The 26,383-nt window shown below is 44.0% G+C and overlaps 1 protein-coding gene across 1 annotated transcript; it reads left to right on the top strand.

Moving 5' to 3' along the window:
- The first annotated feature begins 1,481 nt into the window (after positions 1-1,481).
- Positions 1,482-12,628, top strand: SST (somatostatin). Its single transcript, XM_081953578.1, has 2 exons — positions 1,482-1,683; positions 12,168-12,628. The coding sequence occupies exons 1-2, from the start codon at positions 1,543-1,545 to the stop codon at positions 12,378-12,380; spliced, it is 354 nt and encodes a 117-aa protein (XP_081809704.1). The 5' UTR covers positions 1,482-1,542; the 3' UTR covers positions 12,381-12,628.
- Positions 12,629-26,383: the final 13,755 nt, after the last annotated feature.

Genomic DNA, 26,383 nt, shown 5'->3' with positions numbered 1-26,383 from the left:
GAATGGTTAAATCAATGTCCGCTTGAGGATTTCCAGCGCTTCCCAGCTGAGAAAAGGCATTTGATTCCCTTCCCTACCTTTGGGGATCTCCTCGTGGTCCCCGTTCCGCGAATAATAATAATTTACTAACCTACATGACCATATATCAAAAAGGACCAGCTTCCCAGGAGTGGCCAGCTTAGCTTTATTCTAGATCGACAAAAACCGAAGAAGAATAACAGAATAACAGAGCTGGAAGGGACCTTGGAGGTCTTCTAGTCCAACCCCCTGCTCAAAACAGGAAACCAGATGCCAGCACTAAGTCAGGTTCCATTCCCAGTGAGGATCACACCCTTGTGGTTTTCTTTGCAAAAAAAGCCTGGCCGTTTCAACCTTCCCTGGTTATCTATATTTTCCTTTATTTGTCAGTGTAGCTTTATAGATTCCGCGGAATCTCTATTTTTCTTTATTTTTTCAGTTTTTTAGTGGTCTCCTTTCCAAGACTCGATGGATCTGACCTGGCTTAGCTTTCTGAGATCACTTAAACCTCCGATCCTAATCTACAAAAAACCCGAGAGAATCCTTCCCCCTTCGGAGGATCCACGGAGTTGCGGTGAACCCAAATCCCTCGTGTTCCCAGATCAGCTTCCCGGAATATCCCATCCTCTAGTCGCCTTCCGATCCCGGAATTCTGTGCGCCTGGCGCAACTGATTTTCTAGCTCTCGAAGTAATCTTTACTAGGATCCGAATCAATCACCGGACTCCGGTTCCAGTCCCGGCTGGTCTCCACAGTGACTGTGTTCCCACGACCCCACGCGGGCTCAACCCGGCTCTTTAAAGGTCTAGCGAGCGCATCCCCACGCTGCGCCACCGCTAGGATCCCTGAATCTTTCCCTTTGCTTATTTTCCCCGACTTGGGGCCCCGTGGCTGTTAGTTTAGGATTATATTTTCTCTCTCTCTCTGACCCAGTTCAACGTGTCGTCTGAACCCGGCCGCGCAGCCTTAGAAATAGCCCGAATTCCCTCTGCTTCCCTTTCTCCAGAATCTGGAGAAAGTTGCTCCTCCAATTCCCCCGCCCCACATAAATCATATTTACGAGGGGTCCAACAGAGCAATAGCCCCCGCCCCCCCCCCGCCCCGCTCCCCGTAAAAATCAATTTTGTGGAAATCACGAAATCATCTCCCCCATGGCATTTGCGGGAGGAAGCGCATTTTTCGGAGAGGGAGGGGTGGAAGGAAAGCAAAGAGCCCGTTCTGGGGGAGGGAGCCTGGTGATGCCACACACGCGTCCCCGTGGGTCTGCCCTTCGCCCCCTGCCCTTCCCCCACGCCAGCTCTCCGCCTTAACTTGATGGATCTGCGCGCTTAATGGGCCATCAAAACGCCGGGCGCTTTTGGGAGAGCGGGGAAGGGGAGGGGAGGGGGTCGCGCCCCTGCCTTGACGTCAGCAGTGGGCTTTATAAAGTGGGGGCGCCGATGGTTATCCCAGAAGCCAAGATTGGCCCCGTTCGGCATCGGATCACTGAAGGCATCCAACCGCGCCTCCTCGGAGCTTCGCCGCTATGTTCCCTTGTCGCCTCCACTGCGCCCTGGCGCTGCTCGTGTCCGTCTCCGTGGCGTGGAGCACCGTGGCAGCTGCGCCCTCCGATCCCAGGCTCCGGCAGTTCCTGCAGAAATCCCTGGCCGCAGCCGCGGGGAAGCAGGTAAAAAGACCCCGCTGTACGAGGCCGGCTAGGGTGGGGATGGCACGAAGGGATGAGAGCCCAGGGGACCCCTTGAGCGAGTTCAGAGCGCGCCGTCTCCCCCGCCGGGTCTCAAGAACCCTGGGAGGCTGGATCCGACAGGAATCCTGCTTTGTTAACTCACTAAAGGCGAAGGTAGACTCTTCTTGCCCATGGAGGTTCCGTTCCCAACTCTTGGGGAGGAAGGACATGAAGATGCTTAGACTAGGCTAGCGAACGGTCTTGACCACCCAAAGACCTCCAGGTGAGGAAGTGAGCAGCGGAGGAAGAGAGGACCCTTCCTCGGACTTGACTGGTTTCCTTTGGGAAACGTTCAGGGATAAACTGTTGCTGAACCTGGAGGCTTTACTGAGCTGCTAGGACTCATGAAGGAACAGTGTTGGGTGGTTCCTTGTGGTTGAAATCAGGCTCAGGATCCCGCAGGGGAGAGTATGTCCAGCCCTCCCCCCCCCCGGGCGGGGGAGGGTCGGTAGGAAGAATATTATAGATAGATGGATGGATAGACAGATAGAAAGAGAGAGAGAGAGAAAGAAAGAGAGAAAGAAAGAGAGAAAGAAAGAGAGAGAGAGTATATATATACACACATACTCTCAGTCACCAGGGTGCTTCAAAAGTATCTCACACCCTTGAATCGATGGCAACTTAGAGAGAGTAAGAGAGAGAAAGAAAGAAAGAAAGAGAAAGAGAGAACAAGACAAAGAGAGAGAACGAGCAAGAACAAAAAAAGAGAAAACAAGAGAGAGAGAGAGAGAGAGAACAAGAGGAAGAGAGAGAACAAGGGAAACAAGGGAAAGAGAGAGAATAAGAGAAAGAGGGAGGGAGAGAGGTAAAGAAAGAGAGAGAGAAAGAACGAGAGAAAGAGAATGAGACAGAGAGAAAGAGAAAGAAAGAGAAAAAGAGCAAGAAAGAATGAGAGAAAGAAAGAAAAAGAGAACAAAAGAAAGAAAACAAGAGGGGGAAAGAGAGGGAACAGGGGAAAGAAAGCATGAGAAAGAGAGGGAATAAGAGAAAGAGGGAGGGAGAGAAAGAAAGAGAGAAAGAGAATGAGAGAGAGAAAGAGAAAGAAGAAGAGAAAGAGAGAACGAGAACAAGAACAAGAGAAAGAGAGAATAAGAAAGAGATAGAACAAGAGAAAGAGAGAGAGAACGAGGGAGAGAGAAAAAAATAAGATGGAGAGAAACATGTTTTCTCAATGAAAGCGGCGCGACTGGGGAGCCCGGAGCTCTCCAGGGTCCTGAAAAAGATTTCGCTCATACAGACCGAGATTAAACTTGGATCGCCAGGCTTGCCGATGTCACTAGTACACCGTGGGCTGTTTTCTTGATAGATGGGGCCATGTTCACACGTGCACGCACCCCCAAAAATGCACCAACACACACCAGCGCTTTCAATCTTCGCAACATTAGAGTTGGAAGTTGAGAGAAGTGGCTGGGTTTTGGGGTGACATCAAGTCACTTGCCTCTGAGAATGCCCAAAATAAGACAAAAGGACAATTCCGCAGAAGAATCCTAGAGCTGGAAAGGGACCTTGAAGGTCTTCTAGTCCAACCCCTTGTCCAAGGCAGGAGCCCCTATACCAGAAAACTGGTTGTCCAAGATTTTCTAGAAAACGTTCAATGTGACAATGTCCCAAAGGTGCTTTTTCAAGCGGCCACTGGACTTTCTGGTTTTTCTTTGAAGATGTTTTGCTTCTCATCCAGCACTTAAGAAGCTTCTTGGATGAGAAGCGAAATGTCTTCAAAGAAAAGTCCAGTTGCCTCTTGAAAAAACAGTACCTTTGGGACAACCGCGACCTAGATGATGGAGAAACTCCATAGACTTCAAAATGAGAGAACATTCATAAACCCGAGATGTAAGCTGATGTGATAATAGTGGTTTAAGACTTAGAAAAGGCATCGTGGTTTATAGCAGACAGCCAAGAAAAAAGGGCTTAATCCAGCCTATGTCCATAGTGAAAAGGGTAAATGGTAGGACAGCAATTAATATGAAGAATATAAAGAAGAAAAACCCCAAAATGCATTTGAGAATGTCATCATGCCAATGCAGAAGCTCTAACGCTTGCAATGAAATCTATCGTGTCGCCAATTTTGGAATACGCATTGACTCCACTTGAACAAGATTATTGAGAAGGTGGCAATATAATCATTTAATTTCTTTATGGGTTAAACTGTCCTGTTCGCTTGTCCCCATTGATTCTCGGTCACCAGGGTGCTTCAAAGTATCTCGCGCTCTGGAATCAAGATTGCAACTTAGAGAGAGAGAAAGAGAGAGAGAAAGAGAAAGAATGAGAGAGAGAAAAAAAATGAGAGAGAGAGAACAAGAGAAAGAGAGAGAACAAGGGAAAACTCAAAAATGCATTTGAGAATGTCATCACGCCAACGCAGAAGCTCTAACGCTTGCAATAAAATAAAATTTTGGAATATGCATTGATTCCACCTGAAAAAGATACTTGAGAAGGTGCCCATAGAATCATTTAATTCCTTTTATGGGTTAATCTCTGAAAAGAGGCAGAGGGAGAAAGAATAGAAGTCTAGACTGGTACAAATGCAATGCCATATTTCTGCCCACTGTAATATTAAAACTGGGCTATCCTTCCCTCCGAACTCTAAAATAATTCCGCATCCTTTGTGGATGTATTTGAAGCAAAGAGGTGATGCAACAGAGTGGAACACCAATCTAAAATATGATACGGTGCGTTGGAAAAAATTGCAGGTGGAGTTTTGCACACCTGCAGGGACATGAAAAATGGCTCACGGTAGATAGAGCTGCAAGACAGCTTCGCAGTGACATTCGGATGGCGTGCTAGGGAAATGAAACCCAAGCCACTTTAGGATGCTGTCTGAATGCGGCTGTGATTGATTAAGTCAGGTGTATAGAAAGGATGGAGGAACGAAATGAATGAGCAAGAACTCCGAAGGAGAAGGGGAATGGCGTCGCTTCTGCAGAAATAAGAACACAATTTTGCTTTGGAAATCTTTCTTGTGAGTAACAACCGTTGAGAAGAAACATGGAGATGGAGAAGAGTCTGTGTAGATTCTTTAGGAGGGTTCCACCCCCACCCCCCGCAATTTAGCAACTTTAAGATGGGTGGACTTCAACTCCCAGAATTCTGGAAGTTGAAATCCACCCAAGGTTGAAAAACACAGCTGTATCATCATCAGTGGGGAGTCTAGGTGGGGAGGGCAGCACATCTGGAGGATGGCCAGGTGGTGGAAAGAAAGGGGGATATGCTCGAATCAGACAGAGAGGGAAATAAAATGGCAGAACGCTTGCGTAAGTAAGCCAAACTGTATTTTACAATGGCAATTAAAAAAAAAAAAAAGGCCACAGTTTCATGCTTTGGATTTGAACGAAGATGGTTATTCTGGTCTTGTGTGGATGTAGAGAGTCTTCAGTTTACAATGGTTCATTTAGTGGCCATACGAAGTTACAACGGCACTGATAAAAAGTGACATAACCTCATAAAACTCATTTAACGGCCTCGCTTAGCGACAGAAATGTTGGGCTCAATTGTGGCCAAGGGTCGAGAATTACCTGCATGTAAAAACCAACATTTCGTGTCCCCACAAATCCTTTTTTCCTACCTCTGCTTGTTTGGATTTTTCATCACAAAGGTAGTCCTCGACTTACAGCGGCTCACTTAGTGACCTTTCAAAGTGATAACGGCCATGACCGTTTTTCACACTTACGACTGTTACAGGATCCCCAGGCTCGTGTAGTCAAAATTCAGAGGCTTGGCAGTTGGTTCACACTTATGACGGTCGTAGTGTCCTGGGGGTGGGGGCGTCATGTCATCCTCTTTGGCGACCTTCTGAACCAGGAAAATCAACGGGGAAGCCGGATTCACTTAACAACCAGGTTACTAATTTAATAAAGGCAATGATTCACCTAACAACTGTGGCAAGAAAAATAGTCAAATGGAGCAAGCTCCCTGAACAAATGTTTCCCTTAGCCAAATACATTTGGGGCTCAATTGTGGTCATAACTCAAGGACTACCTGTGCAGACAGTCCTCAATTTATGATGGATTGCTTAGTGACCATTGGAAGTTACGACCGAGCTTGGGGTGACTTACCGTATTTTTCAATCGTTTTGCCGAAAAACTTGGTGCTTCCAGGTGTTGGCAAAACCGGCCCATAGCAAACCATTGATTTGTTTAATGGCTGCTGCAAAAATGTCACTTTGCAACCGTCCCTGTATTTTATAACCCTCCCGATTTATGACCGTGATGGTAGGCTCCATTACGGTCGTAAATCGAGGTTGACCTGTTCCTTAATCTGAGTTAGTATAAGTCCCAGTAGCTATGGTGTTTCTTTTTTTTTTATAATATGCTGGGCTTGTTTAATTTAATCTTCCATTAATATCCTTAGTCCTCTATACAAAACTCCACACTGGCAACAGGAAAGGCATCTGGCCATTAAAAGACTCTGCTGGCTCAGTTGCCCCGATTCCACCCCGTAAAGGATTATGGGTCATTCAAAGACGATGATGATTCATATTCTTATTCTTGTAGCGTAATAAATTATGCAGAATTATTCAGCTCGTTTCTAGCTTTCCTAGTTCACTGTTTTGTGTGAACCTGGAAAAACAAGTGACTTTAGTAACAGGATAAAGGAATTGTGTGAATGCAACCACCGATAACCGAGTTAGCCACATTCCTTCACATCTAGCCAGGTTTAGCTGCAATTGCCCGACGTATTAAGCTTGGTGAGAGTTTACCTTAACTAACTGCTTGTTCCTTTCCCAAGTTGTCATACAAATGCAATCTCTGGTTAGTTTACAGTTCAGGGTTAAGGGCAAGACAGGTCAGTTCGATGCGCGTTGTGTTAAAACCGCACTCAAAAAGGCTCCCAAATTTTGAACTTGTAACTGTGGGAACTTGTCACAGTTGTAAATGTGAGAATTTGGGGTTGAATTGCGGCTGACTCTGCCCACAGCCAGGAAGTTCGATCCTGACCGGCTCAAGGTTGACTTGTCCTTCCGTCCTTCCGAAGTCAGTAAAATGAGGACCCAGCTTGTTCAAGGCAAGAGACTGGCTCTGTAAACCGCTTAGAGAGGGCTGGGAAGCACTGGGAAGCGGTATATAAATCTAAAGGCTATTGCTATTTTCCTTCCTTTCTTCCTTTCCTTCCTTCCCTCCCTCCCTCTTTCTTTCCTTCCTTCCTCTCATTCCCATCTCCTTCCTTCCTTCTTTTCTTCCTCTCTTTTTCTCATTCCCATCTCCTTCCTTCCTTCTTGTCATTCCCATCTCCTTCCTTGTTCTCTCCCTCTCTTTTTCTCATTCCCATTTCCTTCCTTTCTTATGTCTGTCCATCTTTCCTTCCTTCTTCTCATTCCCATCTCCTTCCTTCCTTCCCCTCTCCTTCCTTCCTCTCCTTCCCAACTCTTCTCTTCCCTCCTTCCCTCCCTCCCATTTCCATTTCCTTCCTTCCTTCCTTCCCTCCCCCCCTCTCCCTCCCTCCTTTGGTGGTCCAGTGGTTAGAATACATTATTTCAGGCTAATTCTGCCCACAGCCAGGAGTTCGATCCTGACCGGCTCAATGTCAGCCTTGGAAGTCCATCTGTGTTCAAATCCTTAAACCATGTTCCCTCCCCCCACACTTAATCTAAGAAGAGCCTTAGGGTCTCGTCTGTCTGCCTGCCTGATGGATCCCTCCATATTCAGGGTATGGTTAAAAACGTTACAATGGGAGCTAGGATGGAGTCACTGGAATTCCACCCAGTGTATAAAAAAATTACGTTCAAATTCAAATGGGTGAAGCTTAAAAAAAAACCTATTGTTGCAGCCGCCATCTTGCCTTTTTTGACCTCCCTGGAGACCCCTCTGGACTCGCCTACAGAACCATTGTGGAAGTGATGGGTCTAACCCTGGAATCAAAGGCTTAATTTGTCTTTTTTATTATTTTGCAATGTATAATTAGTCCTCGACTTAACAACCGTTAATTTCCTGAGCATTTGAAGTTACAATGGCGCTTATGACTGTTTTTCACACTTACGACCCTCGTAGTGCCCCCGTGGTGACCTGATCAAAATTCCAGACACCCTGGCAACTGACTTGTACTTACGACGGTTGCAGCCTCCCTGGGGGACATGAGATCCCCCCCCACTTTGCGACCTTCTGGGAAGCCACGCCAAGGGGGAAGTCGGATTCGCTTAATGACTGTGTGACTAACTTAACCCCTACAGTGATCCATTTAACAACAGGGGCAAGGAAGGTCATATAAGGAGACAAAGCTCACTTTAATCACTGTCTCAGTTAGCGAAGGAAATTGGCTCAATTCTAGTCGTAAGTCGAGGACTAGCTGTATATCCATGAAGAATTCTTTTTCTGATAAAAATCAATTTGCTGCCTGGTGTTTTATCAAGGAACCAAGGTCCGTGGCTGAGCTGACACGCTTAAGAGGCTGCCTTCTCATAGCATATTCATTGCATGTTCCTTGTTGGGACGGTGCAATTGGACCCATCACCCATGTTTAAAAATGGGAGGGGCTTCAGATGCTTTATTTTGAGTTTTTAGATCCCTCCCCTCTAATAGATATCCCAAAAAAGACCCCTGGGGCATCTTAATTTGTACCCCTTGTCTGTACCCCTCACATAGTGACCATTGGAAGTTACAACAGGCAATGGCAAAAGGGACTTATGACCCTTTTTCACACTTACAAAATTTCAGACGCTTGGCCACTGTCTCATATTTACGATGGCTGCAACAGTCCCCGGGGTGTCTGTGTGTGTATGACGCGATCCCTTTTTGCGACCTTCTGGCCAGCCAAGTCTGTGGGGAAGCACCAGATTCACTTAATGACACTGTGACTCCCTTAACCAATGGCAGCGATTCGCCTGGCAAGAAAGGGTCGTAAAATGGTGTGTGCGTGTGTGTGTGTGTGTGCACTTCATCATCTCGCTTAGTGACAGAAATTTGGGGCTCGGTTGTGGTCGTACGTTCAGGATTACCCATCTAAGTCTTATTGCCTTTCCTGTAATTTAGAGGGGGGGGGGTGAATTCACTTCCTTTGATGGGCTTCATGGTCCATATACGATACGAGCTGAAATTAAATATTTTCCATAAATGCAGCCGTTCCTTCCAAATATTCTTGTCTGCGTAGATTAGCCTGTTGCACACAACGTTGTCTATTCCTTTTGCAAGACTGCCCTTCGTCAGAAACGGTGTAGGGCAGGGGTGTCCAAACTTGGGAACTTTAAGACTTGTGGACTTCAACTCCCAGAATTCCCCAGCCAGCATGGCTGGCTGGGGAATTCTGGGAGTTGAAGTCCACAAGTCTTAAAGTTCCCAAGTTTGGACACTCCTGGTGTAGGGTTTCCTGCCTGGGTGGGGGTGGGGGATTGGACTAGAGGACCTCCAGGTGCATCCAATCGACTCTAAAGCCATGATTTGGTGTGAAATGCACAGAACAACCCTAGCCAATTGTGTTTGATATCGTGACTAAGCAAAAAACAACAACACAACCCATAGAATGAAACCACAATGGTTGCATTACGTCGCGGCTACGCAAAGCTGGATTTAGCATGTTGTGTAAGCACAACTACTGAAATTATGTGCATGGATTTCCCCCCTCCCCTCCTAGCTCATCCCGTTGGCATCCTCAAGTAAAATCCTCATCTTACGGCAGCAATTGGGATCAGAATTTCATTGCTCTGACCCAGCTAACCAACCACGACAAAACCTCTGAAATAAACTCAAAGATTCCTTTCATTAGGAGAGACGAAAGCCCCCGGCAAAAAGTTTCTCTCTCACCACAGGCTAAGAAGTCCGTCTGTCCGGAAGATGAATAGTTGTCTGCCATATCTATTCATCTCCATCCCCTGCCTTTTACCCCCAGAGCTCAGGTGGACCTTCCCTAGCAGCGTTGTTTCTTCCGTCCCAAGGACCAGCCCATAGATTTCTACTGTTCTCCTCTCCTCTGTCTTCTGCTCATCCGAGCATCAAGCACTGGACCCAGCTGTTCCTCCTCTTCCTCATCAGCCACCTCCAGACCCGGGGGCTGTTGACTCTCCATCTGAGGGATGACGGACGGCCCAGTCTCCGCCTCTCTCTCTCTCTCTCCACCCCCCCCTCTCTCTGCCAGCTCCACTCCCTCTTCCCCCTCGGAGCTCCCAGGTTGCTGTGATGCTGCTCTGACTCCCACACTGCCTCCTCCTCCTCTGATTCGGCTGCTGGAGGGGCCAGCGGCCCACATGCCGCAATACCTTCCCCCCTGGTTGCTAAGTGAATCACTGCAGTCATTAACTAAATCACATCCTTGTTAAGCAAATCCAGCTTTTCTGTGAACTTTCCTGGTCAGAAACCAGCTGGGGAGGTTGCAAACGGTAACCACGTGACCCCTGAGAATTCTGCAACTGTCATAAATACATCCCGGCTGCCAAAGTGTTCGAATTTTGATCACACGTGACTGTGGAAACGCTACAATGAGGATGTGAGGACGGGCTCTGAATCAACTTTTCCAGGGCTCTGTAACTTTGAATGGTTGTTAAATGGATGCTTGCAAAATAAGGATGATCTTCTTTGTGGTCAGAAGGTTTGCAGAGTCAGATCCAGGGTGGTGGGGGTTGGAAATTGGGGATGGGGTGGGGGCTAAATCCCTGGGAAATTAAACAAGACCGAGAAACATGGCAAGAGGATTATTTTTCCTCTCGGGCTGCCTAGAAAACAGCTCAACAATTGCAATTCATTTGATCTCTGGGTATCCAGAAGGATAGAATCAAGATTATGGGAATTGTGAGCATCACTTTATAAGGCCAGACTTGGAATATTGCATCCATTTTAATTGCCACAATAATAAAAAGATGTGGAGACTCTAGAAAGAGTGCAGAGAAGAGCAACCAGGATGATGAAGGGACTGGAGACTAAAACGTATGAAGAACAGTTGCAGGAACTGGACATGGCTAGTCTAGTGAAGAGAATATTTGAGGGGTTTTCCCAGAGAAGAGAAGGTCAACCTTTCTGCAGAGCACAAGAAAGAAGGAAAGGAAGAAAGAAGAAAGAGGGAGGGAGAAGGAAAGGAAGAAAGAAGAAAGAAAGAAAAAGGGAGAGAGGGAGACGGAAAGGAAGAAGAAAAGAAAGAAAGAGGGAGAGATAGAGAAGGAAAGAAAGAAAGAGGGAGAAGGAAAGGAAGAAAAAAGAAAAAAGAAAGAAAGAGGGAAGGGGCAGAAGAATAGGAAGGAAGGAAGAAAAAAGAAAGAGAGGGAGAAGGAAGGAGGAAAGAGAAAGAAAGAAAGGAAGAAAGAAAGAGGGAGGGAGGGAGAAGGAAGGAAGGAAAGAGAAAGAAAGAAAGGAAGGAAGATAGAAAGAAAGAGGGAAGAACGGAGAAGGAAAGGAAGAAAGAAGAAAGAAAGATAGAAAGAAAGAGGGAAGGGAGAAGAAAAGGAAGGAAGGAAGAAAAAGAGAAATAAAGAAAGAGGGAGGGAGAAGGAAGGAAAGGAAAGACAAAAAAGAAAGACAGATATCGGAGTGAACAATGGATGGATAGAAGACATGGCTAGTTTGAAGAAAAGAAGGATTAGGGGTGAGATGAAAAAAGGAACTTATGGCCGTTTTTCACACTTACGACCATTGCAGCTTCCCCCTGGTCACGTGATGAAAATTCAGATGCTTGGCAACTGACTCACATTTATGACGGTCGCAGTGTCCAAGGGGGTGTGTCACATGATCCCTTCTGACAAGCAAAGTCCACGGGGAAGCTCAGATCCGCTTCACAACCACATGACTAACTAAACAGCTGCAGTGGTTCACTTAACAACGGTGGCAAGAAAGGTCGTACAACGGGGCAAAATTCACTTGACAAATGTTTTGCAGAAATTTAGGGCTCACTTGTGGCCGTAACCCGAGGAGAGAAGCAACCTAGAACTAAAAGAGAAATTTCCTGGCAATTAGAAGAATTAACCAGTGGAACAGCCTGCCACCAGAAGTTGCGGGTGCTCCATCAATAGAGGTTTTTAAGAAGGGACAGGACAGCTGTTTGTCTGGAATGGTCCAGAGTCTCTCGCTTGAGCAGGGGGCTGGACTAGAAGACCTCCAAGCGTGGCCTGCTATTGAGTTGCAATAGGCAGGAGTGGGTGGGGGGACTGATGGAGCAGCATGGCAGCCACAATCAGAAGCCGATTCCACGCATACCTTTCCCACAGGTGTGAACGGCGAAAGTGGAGAATATGATTTCTGACACACCCTGGAGGGAGAGGGGGGAAACAGGGTCATAGTTGGGCCGTAAATTACGTGGGGTCAGAGCTGGCTTCACTTGGGTATGTGCAGACATGTTGCTCCTAATAAACAATTGTATTTCTTTTGAAGCTTGGCTCGAGGCTCATGATTTAAATAGGGCGTCCATTGGAACCCTGACCCTACATGACCTCCAGGATCCCGTCCCAACTCTGTTATTCTGTTATTTTCCTTTCCACTCCTCTAACGTTCTCTCTTTTCTTCTTGCCTTCCCAGGAACTGGCGAAGTATTTCCTGGCAGAGCTGCTCTCCGAACCCAACCAGCCGGATAACGAGGCCCTGGGTTCCGATGACGTGTCCCGCGGAGCTGAACAAGATGAGGTCCGACTGGAACTTGAGAGATCCGCCAACCTGAACCCCGGCCTGACTCCTCGGGAGCGCAAAGCTGGATGCAAAAATTTCTTCTGGAAAACCTTCACTTCTTGTTAGCTTTCGAGATCTCCTCTTCCCCACTCCATCTCTCTCTCTCTCTCTCTCTCTCTCTCTCTCTCTCTCTCTTTCTCTCTCATTTCTCAGTCTCTTCACGCCAGGAGCTGAAGACTGTAATATAAAATAATAATAAAAAGATATTGTTAAGGTAATAAGGGGGAAAAAAAGAAGAAAAAAAAAGTACCATTTGGTTTTCAAGCTGTTTTAATAAAGCTTTCTGTTTCAAATTGTACAAGCCCTTCTGGAGTTTGTGATCTCTGTTTCTTTGGTTGAAGAATCAGCTGCTGCCTTTTTGCTAGTTGAAATTCTTAAATTCTGGCAATAAAGCTTGGGTTGCAAAGCGTTCTCCTTGCAGCTTTGTCTATCACTGATGGGTTAAAGCTCAACAATCAATCAATCAGCAAGGAAAACGGAATGCACAGGTACAGTATAGGTGATACCTTGTCCAATAGTAGTAACTGTGAAAGGGATCTTGGAGTCCTAGTGGACAACCATTTAAATAGGAGCCAGCCGTGGGCAGCAGCTGCCAAAAAAGCCAACACAGTTCTAGGCTGCGTCAACAGAGGGATGGAATCAAGATCACGTGAAGTGTTAATACCACTTTATAAGGCCTTGGTAAGGCCACACTTGGAATACTGCATTCAGTTCTGGTCGCCACGATGTAAAAAAGATGTGGAGACTCTAGAAAGAGTGCAGAGAAGAGCAACAAAGAGGATTAGGGGACTGGAGACTAAAACATATGAAGAACGGTTGCAGGAACTAGGTATGTCTAGCTTAAGAGAAAGAAGGACTAGGGGAGACATGATAGCAGTGTTCCAATATCTCAGGGGTTGCCACAAAGAAGAGGGAGTCAAGCTATTCTCCAAGGCACCTGAGGGCAGGACAAGAAGCAATGGGTGGAAACTAATCAAGGAGAGAAGCAACTTAGAACTGAGGAGAAACTTCCTGACAGTTAGAACAATTAATCAGTGGAACAGAAGTTGCCTCCAGAAGTTGTGAATGCCCCAACACTGGAAGTCTTTAAGAAGATGTTGGATAGCCATTTGTCTGAAGTGGTGTAGGGTTTCCTGCCTGAGCAGGGGATTGGACTAGAAGACCTCCAAGATCCCTTCCATCTCTGTTATTCTATTCTAGTCATTCATTCAATCAATCATGAAAACACCCAATAATTGAAATTCAAAGCAAGACATCTTTACCATTAAACGTCCTTTTACACAATAAAAAAAATCGAGCAAAATCCTTCAAATAACGGGTCTGAAATTAGGAAGGCCACCTAGAATGAGGCTTAAGAAATTAACACCTAGGTTAAGGTGTGTTGTGTGAATAGAAGCACAATGTAATTTAGGAGATAGTTAAGACGTTAACAGCCACCTTATGCAAGTTGTGTCAATAGAACCACAATCTAATTAGGAAGGCTTCCCAGAATGAGGGTTGAGAAGGTAGATTATGTTTTTATTCACACAACACGCTTAATCTGGGTAGGGAATTTAACAATTTTGTATGTTGGTGTTTTTTTTAAAAAAAAAGTCATTGAAAAATTAAAAGATCATCCAGTTAAACACACATCTAAATTAAACTTGCTGCGTGAATTCAACTCCCCTCCGTACACTTTAGTGAAACTGTACAAAAATATTCATGGGTCTCGTCTGTGTGTGTGGGGTGTATGTGTGTGTGTGTGTAGAACTGAAAACAAAAGATTGTACAAGCGTTAAGTGCCGGTCTGTGATTAATGTTGCCCGGGAATAAGAAGCTATGCAGGCTCTAATGTTGTTACCTGTAGGACCACTAGGAGATCCCAAGTAGTCTGTGAAGTTGGAAAAGTTGGAAGACAAAGACAAGCAATTTTGTTCCTGCTTCAATTCCTACTTTTATCAACCAGGGTTGATCATTGGCTCCATTCAGACAGCACAAGAGACCTTTGAAAATATCGGAACCTTTTCATTTATGGATTTAAGGCATTGGGTTAACCCATTTGGTTAGAGAAAGGTGCAGAGTCAGTGAAGAGGAAAATATGGAAATTAAAAGCTTTTCCCTGCTATCAAATCCTTCTTGGAAGCTTCTAGCAGAAACACACAAACCGTCCTGGTTGACAATTTACCTACTGTTGCATTTTCAGGCCATAGCCTAAAATCAGAATTTGTGGCAGAAACAGTTTTTTAAATGTTGCAGGGAAAGTGGCCATTTTATCAAGACAGAGGGATTTTAATAGATTATTTTTCTGTATGGATTATTCTTTTATAGCAGTTTTTTTTCCACCTTGGCAACTTTAAGAAGCATGGACTTCCCAGAATTCCCAGCTGGAGTTGAAGTCCACACTTTTTAAAACTTTTTAAAACACCATTTTATAGGAATGTATATAGGCTGTCCAGTGTTATATAAGCACTACATCACTTACACGTAAAGCTAAGAAACATAGAATAGCAGAGTTGGAAGGGACCTTGGAGGTCTTCTAGTCCAACCCCCTGTTTAGGCAGGAAACCCTACACCACTTCAGACAAATGGCTATCTAACATCTTCTTAAAGACTTCCAGTGTTGGGGCATTCACAACTTCTGGTGGCAAGCAGTTCCACTGATTCATTGTCAGGAAATTTCTCCTTAGTTCTAAGTTGCTTCTCTCCTTGATTAGTTTCCACCCATTGCTTCTTGTTCTACCCTCAGGTGCCTTGGAGAATAGCTTGACTCCCTCTTCTTTGTGGCAACCCCTGAGATATTGGAAGACTGCTATCATGTCTCCCCTAGTCCTTCTTTGCATTAAACTAGACATACCCAGTTCCTGCAACCGTTCTTCATATGTTTCAGTCTCCAGTCCCCTAATCCTCTTTGTTGCTCTTCTCTGCACTCTTTCTAGAGTCTTCACATCTTTTTTACATTGTGGTGACCAAAACTGAATGCAGAATATGATGTGTGGCTGTTATGCACAAAAGACAAATTCCTTGTATGTCCAATCACACTTGGCCAATAAAAAAATTTCTTCTCTTGTCTTCTATTTTCATTCCATTATTCTATTCTATTCTATTCTATTCTATTCTATTCTATTCTATTCTATTCTATTCTATTCTATTCTATTCTATTCTATTCTATTCTATTCTATTCTATTCCATTCCATTCCATTCCATTCCATTCCATTCCATTCCATTCCATTCCATTCTAAACCCAATGAGCTGGGCAGTTCTGTATATGCCAGAAACTTAACCAAAGTTATCGAAACAACACATTCGTAGAATTTCCACACAAGATGGAACCGCTAAGAAGCAATAGGCCTCTATCTGCGCAACGCACAAACAACACACAGACTTAACGCACCCCCACCTTCACCGACATTGGTATCGACTAAGCTCCGCAGGTTGAGCAAAATCATTTTAACCTTCGCCATAAACAGAGCGAGCTCTCAGCCGTGGCATCGATTTAAAGAGCTTGCAAGGAAACGATTTTGTGCATCTAGTCAACCCACCTTCAAAATATAACCGGGGGAAAAAATCGATTGATTCTTTATATGGAAATAAGAAAATAGAGATCAGTCACAGAAGCAACGGGCTTCATTTACTTCAAAAGAGACGCCTCTGGCTGCTTCTTTATCCTTTATTTTTTATTTTGTAATCTGCTTTGTTCCACTTTAGAGATAAATGACTAATGCAGCTAACCTAAGCATCGTCGAGAAATGTGCTTCAATAGGAACAGAAAAGACCCAACATTAAATGCATTAAGTGCCATTATGGTATAAATTCCCCTGCTCGAGCAGTGGGTTGGACTAGATGATCTCCAAGGTCTCTTCCAACTGTTGTTATTCTATGTTCTATCTATTCTGTGTTCTATTTAGGTGCAATTCTGGACTTCTTCAATACAAAACCCATTATAGGTGCAAGCCAGGAGACAATTCCGTTGCTTTCTATTATCATTTCTTAGGCTTAGAACTTAGAATAAGTTTATTGTCACTTTGAATGTACACTGATTGGCATCCATTAAAATGAAATTTCATTGCATAACAGCTCTCAAAAAGTCACCACCTCCAACACTACTTAAACATGACAAAATAAATAAATAAAAATTTATAAATATATAAATAAGATAAAGAAATAGATTATATATATATATATATATATATATAGATAGATAGATAGATAGATAGATAGATAGATAGATAGACAGATAGATAGATAGATAGATAGATAGATAGATAGATAGATAGATAGATAGATGGATAGAGAGATAGAGAGATAGATAGAAAGATAAAGAGATAGATGCAAGGAATAACTTTATTGTCACTTTGAATGTACACTGATCAGCATCCATTAAAATGAAATTTCATTGCATAACAGCTCTCAAAAAGTCACCACCTCCAACACTACTTAAAGATGACAAAATAAATAAATAAAAATTTATAAATATATAAATAAGATAAAGAAATAGATGATTGATAAATATAGTTTTATATATAGATAGATAGATAGATAGATAGATAGATAGATAGATAGATAGATAGATAGATAGATATAGATAGATATAGATAGATATAGATAGATAGATAGATAGATAGATAGATAGATAGATAGATGATAGAGATAGAGATAGGTATAGTGATAAATGATAGATAGAGATATGTATAGATATATAGATATAGATATACTGAAGATATATAGATATACCGTAGATATAGATATAGATATATAAAACTAGATAAATAGGTAGATAGATAGATATAGTGATAGAGAGATAAATGCTAGATAGATGGATAGATAGATAGATAGAAAGATAGAGAGATAGATGCAAGGAATAACTTTATTGTCACTTTGAATGTACACTGATTGGCATCTATTAAAATGAAATTTCATTGCATAACAGCTCTCAGAGTCACCACCTCCAACGCTACCTAAACGTGACAAAACAAATAAAGAAATAAATAATGTATAAATAAAGAAATAAAATAAATAGATAAATAAATAGAGAGAGATAGAGAGATACATGATAGATAGATAGATAAATAGATAGATAGATATATATAGTGATATAGAGATAAAGATGATAGATAAATGGATAGATAGATACAAAGAATAACTTTATTGCCACTTTGCATGTACACTAATCAGCATACATTAAAATGAAATTTCATTGCATTCAGCTCTCAAAGGGTCTCCACCTCCAACATACACTAATTAAACACGAGAGAATAAATATTTAAATACAAAATTTTGCACATAACCACGTACATGTTCCTATCACCCATCTCCTCCCACTTATGACTGTATGACTGTTGCTTGTATCCTTACTATTGATATTTTCTGAGTATGATTTGATTGCTTATTTGTACCCTATGACTCTCATTAAGTATTGTACCTTATGATTCGTGATGAATGTACCTTTCCTTTTATGTACGCTGAAAGCTTATGCACCAAAGATAAATTCCTTGTGTGTCCAATCACACTTGGCCAATAAAGAATTCTATTCTATTCTATTCTATTCTATTCTATTCTATTCTGTTCTGTTCTGTTCTGTTCTGTTCTGTTCTGTTCTGTTCTGTTCTGTTCTGTTCTGTTCTGTTCCGTTCCATTCCATATTCTGTTCTGTTCTGTTCCATTCCATTCCTTCACTATTCTATTCTATTCTATTCTATTCTATTCTATTCTATTCTGTTCTGTTCTGTTCTGTTCTGTTCTGTTCTGTTCTGTTCTGTTCTGTTCTGTTCTGTTCTGTTTTGTTCTGTTCTGTTCTGTTCCGTTCCATTCCATATTCTGTTCTGTTCTGTTCCATTCCATTCCTTCACTATTCTATTCTATTCTATTCTATTCTATTCTATTCTATTCTATTCTATTCTATTCTATTCTATTCTATTCTATTCTATTCTATTCTATTCTATTCTATTCTATTCCATTCCATTCCATTCCATTCCATTCCATCCCATCCCATTCCTTCTTTATTCTCTATTCTATTCCACTCCATTCCATATTCTGTTCTGTTCTGTTCCATTCCATATTCTATTCTATCTATTCTATTCTATTCCATTCCATATTCTGTTCTGTTCCATATTCTATTCTATTCTATTCTATTCTATTCTATTCTATTCTATTCTATTCTATTCTATTCTATTCTATTCTATTCTATTCCTTCTTTATTCTCTATTCTATTCTATTCCATATTCTGTTCTGTTCTGTTCCATATTCTATTCTATTCTATTCTATTCTATTCTATTCTATTCTATTCTATTCTATTCTATTCTATTCTATTCTATTCTATTCTATTCTATTCCATTCCATTCCATTCCATTCCATTCCATTCCATTCCTTCTCTATTCTATTCTATTCTATTCTATTCTATTCTATTCTATTCTATTCTATTCTATTCTATTCTATTCTATTCTATTCTATTCTATTCTATTTCATTCCATTCCATATTCTGTTCTGTTCTGTTCTGTTCTGTTCTGTTCCATTCCATATTCTATTCTATCTGTTCCATTCCATTCCATTCCTTCACTATTCTATTCTATTCTATTCTATTCTATTCTATTCTATTCTATTCTATTCTATTCTATTCTATTCTATTCTATTCTACTCTACTCTACTCTACTCTACTCTACTCTACTCCACTCCATTCCATTCCTTTCCTTCTTTATTCTCTATTCTATTCTATTCTATTCTATTCCATTCCATGTTCTATTCTATTCTATTCTATTCTATTCTATTCTATTCTATTCTATTCTATTCTATTCTATTCTATATGCATTTATCCACACATATCATTTCCTGCTTTTTATTATGGGTATTCCTCGACTTACGACCACAACCGAGCCCGAAATTTCTGTTGCTAAGAGAGACCCTTGTTAAGTGAGCTTTGCCCCTTTTCAGATCTTTCTTGCCATGGTCCTTAAGTGAATCACGGCCCTTGTTAACTTACTAACACATTCATAAAGTGAATCTGGCTTCCCCATTGGTTTTGTTTGACAGAAGGTTGCACAAGGGATCGCGTGACCTCCGGGACGCTGCGACCGTCATAAATACGAGTCAGTGGCCAAGCGTCTGAATTTTGATTGCATGACCAGGGAGAGGCTGCAGCTGCGGTCGTAACTATGGAAAACAGCCCTAAGTCCTGTTTTTCATTGCCGTTGTCATTTGGGACGGTCACTAAATGAGTAATTGTAAATCAAGGTCTACCGGTATATAATTCCGTTGGTTGTGCTTGCCACTTTTTTGTTGGGGGATCCCAATTGCATGGCAGCTTGGCTTTCACTGGGTTCGAACAGGCGTATCGAAACAAGTAGGAGCCTTCAACATCTGGATTCAGGGGGAATCACACCATGCAAGGATTCCTGAAACCCGCAAAGCTTTTTTACGCACCTCTGCGAGTCCCTGAACTCAGGGGTGGGCTTCAAAGTTTTTAGCAATCGCTTCTCTGCCCAGTTGCCGGGTGGGCGTGGCCATGATGGGCATCCTGCATTTTCACGCTCCCCAGGCTCCGGATTTTTCTTTGAGCCTCCGGGAGGGCAAAAATGGCCTCTCCCATGCTCCGGAGGCCCTCGGGAGGCTGGGAATGGGCCCGTTTCCAAACTTCTCCAACTTCCGGGAGGCCCATTTTTCGCCCTCCTAGAGCCTCCACACAGGCCCTGCACTTATTGGGCATCCAAAACGGGCTGCGTGGAGACTCCTGGGAGAAGAGGGGCAGGGTGGGCGAGGCCAGCCAGTCCTTGCAACTACCGGTTCAGTGGGCCAGATGTAAAATTAGCACTCGCTCGAACCAGTCCGAACCGGCTGAATCTGCCTCCTGCCTGAATGCAATATTATCCCATCTTCTCTTTCAAAATCTGCAGAAAAGTAAGAACCCCACGCACAGATTGCTGAGTTTCTTTTTCACTAAGGGGGAGTCAGAGAGGATAATATCCTCTTTTGGAACAGAATTTTCTGAATCCGTCCGGGATTTGAACAAGGAGAGATTCAACCTGGAAATAAGGAGGAATTTTCTGACTTTGAGAACAATCCACTCGTGGAACAGAGACGTTGCCTTCAGAAGTTGTGGGAGCTTCATCCCTGGAGGCTTTCAGGAAGAGGCTGGACTGCCATCTGTCAAAAATGGTGCAGGGATCTCCTGCTTGAGCAGGGGGTTGGATTAGATGACCTACAAGGTCCCTTCCAACTCTGGCATTCTATATTCAAAGGAAGAGAAGTTACCTTCAGAAGTTATGGGAGCTTCATCACCAGAAGCCTTCAAGAAGAGACTGGACTGCCATCTGTCAAAAATGGTGTAGGGGTCTCCTGCTTGGGCGAGGGGTTGGACTAGATGACCCGCAAGGTCCCTTCCAACTCTGTTAATCTGTATCTATGTCGGTTTTAGCAGTTCCCTTGCAAGGAGAAGGGATAGGAAGTTGTTTGGAGAAATTCTTTGTCTCAAATGCTAGGAGGTCTCCTGCCAGAGCTGGGGGTTGGACTAGATGTCCTCCAAAGCCCCTTCCAACTCGGTTCTTCTGCTCGGTTCTTCTTGGGCATCCTCAAACTTTTCTGTGAGGCAAGTAATGAAATGTAAAACAAAAGGAAGGGGGGGGGGATATTATTACCCGGATGAATAAGCAAGCCAACTGTATTTAATTTTCCAAGAAAGCAGACTGAAGGAAATCAAATTTATTTGGGCTCTATTCCACCACCACCCCAGCCCCCTCCAAAGCAGCAACGTGGTCCCTGTGCGCATCTGAGCTTGGAGAAATTGTGCCCTGCAGAGCCAGAATGAAATGCTCCTTGCCAAATATGATTGAGCCGTAATCTCTGGGGATTGGCGACTCCGGGCACCTAATTGCCAGCAGAACACATTGCACCTGCCGTGGACGAAAACCTCAACTCCTGATTTACGAGGGAGAGGAGATTTATTTCTCCCTCTTTGGTCTTAATCTTTTTGCACAGGGAAAAGGCAACACACACACACACACACGCCAACCCCAGCTCGACAACAGCCTGCTTTCCTGCCCGATGGAAAGTAGCCGGCCGCGATAGAGAATTCAGAGTAACAAGAGTTGGAAGCAGAGGTGAGATTCAGACGGTTCGCACTGGTTCAACCAAACCGATTGTGGGAATCACGGGTGGGCCTGCCCAACCGCTTCATCTCTCTGCCGTCCTGTTTAGGCACATTTTTGAGGCTGGGCACATGTGCGGAAGGCGCATGCACCGAAGGCAGGCAACAGGCACGGAAGGGGTACAAAGCAGCCGTGCGGCCGTGGGGCTGACTGGTGGTAACAAAATATGAAAACCACTGCTTGTTTGAAGGGACCTTGAAGGTCTTCTAGTCCAACCCCCTCCTCGAGCAGGAGACCCTCTGCCATTTCAGACGAATGGTTGTCCAATGTCTTCTTAAAAGCCTCCAGTGATGAAGCTCCCACAACTTCTGGAGGCAACTTCTGTTCCATTGATTAACAGAATAATGGAGATGGAAGGGACCTTGAAGGTCTTCTAGTCCAACCCCCTGCTCAAGCAATAGACCCTATACTGTTTCAGGTAAATGGTAGTCCGATCTCGTCTTAAAAACCTCCACCCATAACATCTGGAGGCAACTTCTGTTCCACTGGTTAATTGTTCTAACTGTCAGGAAATTTCCCCTTGGTTTCAGATTGATTCTCCCCTTGATTAGTTTCCATCCGTTGCTTCTTGCCCTGAATTGGACAAGATAATCGTAACTATAATACATTAATTTCATGTAAAAGCAAACAAACTTAATAAAAAGGAGAAAACATTGGAACAATCATCCCATAGTTATACTGAAAAGTATTGAGGAAATAATGCCATAGAAATGCTAATTAACTATTAGCATAATAAAGTAATTGTCCTAGCATAGAACTCATAGCAACAGAACAGAATATTTAGGATAGAGATTGTAGGAAGCAGCTTTTGCTTTGAATAGATTTGCAACTTTCACATTTCGGTTTTATATTTTGGTTTTTTGGCTTTTCAAAATAGAAGACCGGCCAACCATATCTCTTTCTTTCTTTCTTCCTTTCTTTCTTTCTTTCTTTCTTTCTTTCTTTCTTTCTTTCTTTCTTTCTTTCTTTCTTTCTTTCTTTCTTTCTCTCTCTCTCTCTCTCTCTCTCTCCCTCTCTCTCTCTCTCCCCTTCCCTCCCTCCCTCCCTCTCTCCCCAGTCTACATCACATATTGCGTAGTTTCAATGGCCAGGTTGTGATATTTTGTGATTTTTTCCCAGTTCTTTTTCTTCGACTCTGGCGTCTCCTGGTACCGCAATATCAATAAGTTGTGTGTTTCAGTTTTCGACAACTGTGATCTCTGGCGTGTTGTGTTCCCAATGACGATCCATCTGTATTCAAAAGTCCCACAAGATCTTCACTGCCTCATTTTTGAACCTTTTCCACTTTACGTTCCCATGACTTTCTGGATAAGGGTCAATCATATTTTTTATATAATGAATAACAACAATAATAATTTCATCTTCTTTTAACGACCCCATAATCCCTTGCAGGGTGGAGTCTGGGCAACGGAACGGAGCTGGCAGAGTGTTTTAATGGCCGATGCCCTTCCCTGTTGCCAATGCGGAGTTTTGTTCAGCTGCTCAGAGAGAGAAATATCTGCCTCTACCTAGGTTCGAACTCAGGGCCTCCTGATTGTGAGGCGAGAGCTCCACCCTTACAACCGCTGCATCATCCCCGTGGTGACGTGATCCAGATTCAGACGCTTGGCCTACTGACTCATACTTATGGGGGGGGTCATACTTATGGGGGGGGGTCACGGGTGATTCCTTCTTGCAACCTTCGGACCAGCAAAGTCAGAGGGGGAAGCCAGATTCTCTTAATAAACGCGTGACTCACTTAACAACTGCAGAAATTCGCTTAACAACGGTGCCAAGAAAGGTCATCAAATGGAGCAAGGCTCGCTTAACACCCGTCTCTTGCTTAGCAATGGAAATTTGGGGCTCAGTTGCGATTGAGGGACTACCTGTAGAGAACACATGCATACACTGATATCCAGTTCTTTCCAGCAGGAAAAGGCAGCCAGTGTTTTGATGCCTCTTTAGAATCTGGGTCAATTTAATTGAGTACATGAAGCATCTCCCCAATTAATCTCTCTGCATTTGGAGGGGGGTGGGTGGGCTGAGCCAAGAGGCTGACCCTCTTCCAGATGTTATTTGTTCTGAAAAATTTCTAAGAAGGTCCGTGAGGCCTGTGGAGGCGTTCTTGGAAAAATCAGACCACGCAGAAGGCTGACGCGATGCTCTCCGGCCAGCAGGCTTCCTGCTAAAATGCCTTTAATTAGGAAAGGGTCATTAAAAGAAGACGAGAAAGGGACAAAGGGGGGAGGGGAGGAAGCAGGAAAAGCAGACTATTTCTCCCTCTGCACTCATCCCCAATGACGCCGTGGGGCTGATCTGAAGTGCCCATCTCTTTAAAATAAAACTTTTAAAATGACAAGGCCTGGAAGAGCTGAGATTCAAAGCAAACCGACGGAAATTGCCTTATAGCAAAATTCCATGCAGAAAATCCAAGCAAGCCTGGGGGAGGCTTATAAATTATATACCTGTACTCAAATTGTTTTTGTTTCACACAGGTCACTTTCGGGAAGCGAGGGGAGCCAAATGTCAACGTAAAGCATTTCCATGCTTATGTCCGGGTTAACATTGAAAGAAAGGGAGGGAGAATTCCAGGCATACCTTCGACGGATCTCAGATTTCTACAGCAGGTGTGTGAGTGTGTGAAAGTTTACAACCTGCTGTAGCACTGTGGGTGGATGTGATTTATGACACAGACTGAGGGGAATGGAGACACAGGGGTAAAGATCAGCCACCATTAAACAGAAATCAGATCTGACTCCACGGCAGGCATTGCCAAAATGTTGCTTCTAATAAATGACTGGATTTCTTTTGAACTTGGTCTCGTAGATTCATTAGGGCATCTTTTGGAGACCTGACATAGTTCTTTCTTTGTTCCATGGTTGTCAGCCGATACAGTCAAAAAAGATGGTGGCCACAATAGTGTGATGGAAGCTCCTTCCATGAATGGTGCAGCTTGGATTGGAGCATTATGATTGCCAGGCTGACTTTTTCTTTCAACCCTGCCCAGAAGACCCCCAAGACCCCCAACACAGGTCCTAGAACTGCGATGGCAAAACTATGCCATGCGTGCCAGAGGTGGCACATAGCGCCCTCTCGTGCTGACGCCAGATGCTCTTCTAGTTTTGGAGCGCATGTTTTGGCACGTATATTCATGTGACCAGGCCAGCTGGTCTTCACAGGTGCAGGAGCACTGGAAAACGCCCTGAAAAACACACAAAAAATCAGGCCATTTTGGGGCCGTTTTGAGACCGTTTTTTTGGGCGTTTTCCAGGCCATTTTTAAGCCATTTTGCCCAAAAAGCAGCCGAAAAATGGCCTGAAAACTGTCCCCAAAATGCTCTGAAAACGGCCTGAAAAGTGGCCTTAAAAGGGCCCAAAAATGGCCTGAAAATGACCTGAAAAACATCCCCCAAATCAGGCAATTTTTAGGCTGTTTTGAGTCCGTTTTTGGGGCATTTTTCAGGGCATTTTTACCCCAAAAGCAGCCAAAAATGGCCTGAAAACTGTCCCCAAAATGCTCTGAAAACGGCCTGAAAAGTGGCCTTAAAAGGGCCTAAAAATGGCCTGAAAATGACCTGAAAAACACCCCCCAAATCAGGCAATTTTTAGGCTGTTTTGAATCCGTTTTTGGGGCATTTTTCAGGCCATTTTTACCCCAAAAGCAGCCAAAAATGGCCTGGAAACTGTCCCCAAAACGCTCTGAAAATGGCCTGAAAAGTGGCTTTAAAAGGGCCCCAAAAAGTGATCTGAAAATGACCTGAAAAACACCCCCAAATCAGGCCAATTTTGGGCCATTTTGAGACCATTTTTGACCCATTTTGAGACCTTTTTGGGGGGCGTTTTCAGGCCATTTTGAGCCATGTTTTACCCAAAAAGCAGCCAAAAAATGGCCTGAAAACTGCCCCCAAAACGCTCTGAAAACAGCCTGAAAAGTGGCCTTAAAAGGGCCCCCAAAAAACGACCTGAAAATGACCAGAAAAACAGCCCAAAATGCCCCCAAAGCAGACATGCCCGTGCTGGCCAGCTGGTCTTTGAGTTTCCAGTGCTCTGGCGCATGTGAAGAGCAGCTGACCGGAAACCCAAAGACCAGCTGGCTGGCGCGCGCACGCACACACGTTCCGGTTTGGCCACGCGGTGCCAAAAATGTTCGCCATTCCTGTCCTAGAAGCATTAACTGGAAGAAATTTGGGGGTTTCTCTTGAATTTGTTCGTAGACCTTAATTTGGGTTTCAGAACCACAGAAGGAAGAAGATTTAGACCATTGTTTCTCATGGCTGGCTTGGGAATTCTGGGAGTTGAAGTCCGCCCATCTTCAAGTTGCCAAGGTTGAGAAACAATGATCTAGACCAGGAGTGTCCAACCTTGGCATCCTTAAGACTTGTGGACTTTAGCTCCCAGAATTCCTCAGCCAGAGGTCCAGCCATCTTCAAGCTTGTCCTTGTTGTGGCCTGCCAGCATCCAGCAGACCTGGGAGCAGATTTGTACAGTGAGAAGGTTGGGGAGGAACCTGGGCCAGTTGTGGAGTCTGGGGAAAGCTCTGGTGAGGGCTCTGTGTCAGAGGCAGAGAGGGGGCCAGGGCCGTCTGACAGTTATCAGCTGCCTTCAGAGTCAGACATCAGTGGGGCAGAAGAACAGCTGGAGCCTGTTCCCAGGGTGCGCATGTGCAGAGCTGCCAGGAAAAGGGAACAGCTAAAGAACAGGGGTCGACTTGGGAGTAAGGCCACAGGTGGACAGTGAATGGCCCCTCCCAGAGGAAATAAAAGAGGAGCAACAGGGGAGTGGAGTTTGCAGAGACAATTAGTTCAATTCATTAAGAGTGAAGCTCCGTTCCTGACTTCTGGCCAAGGAATTGCTGCTACAGCATAGAGTTTAGAAGATATCGGCCTGGCAGCTCTCCAAGCGTGCTAAAGGTCTGTAGTTGTGAAATCTCATGAAAGACTATTGGCTGGGATTTTGCTGGAGAGGAATTCCCTTGAAC

This window comes from Natrix helvetica, assembly GCF_964273705.1.
Source record: "Natrix helvetica genome assembly, chromosome: 5".
Taxonomy (NCBI): domain Eukaryota; kingdom Metazoa; phylum Chordata; class Lepidosauria; order Squamata; family Natricidae; genus Natrix; species Natrix helvetica.
Note: the sequence above shows the minus strand (reverse complement) of the source record. Positions and strands in the feature narration are given on the sequence as shown.

What these genes read in the sequence shown, in the direction of transcription:
- SST (XM_081953578.1), top strand. Translation starts at nt 1,543, where the DNA reads ATGTTCCCTTGTCGCCTCCACTGCGCCCTGGCGCTGCTCGTGTCCGTC. An exon ending in CCGCAGCCGCGGGGAAGCAG is followed by an intron (nt 1,684 to 12,167) that starts GTAAAAAGACCC and finishes TTGCCTTCCCAG; the next exon opens with GAACTGGCGAAGTATTTCCT.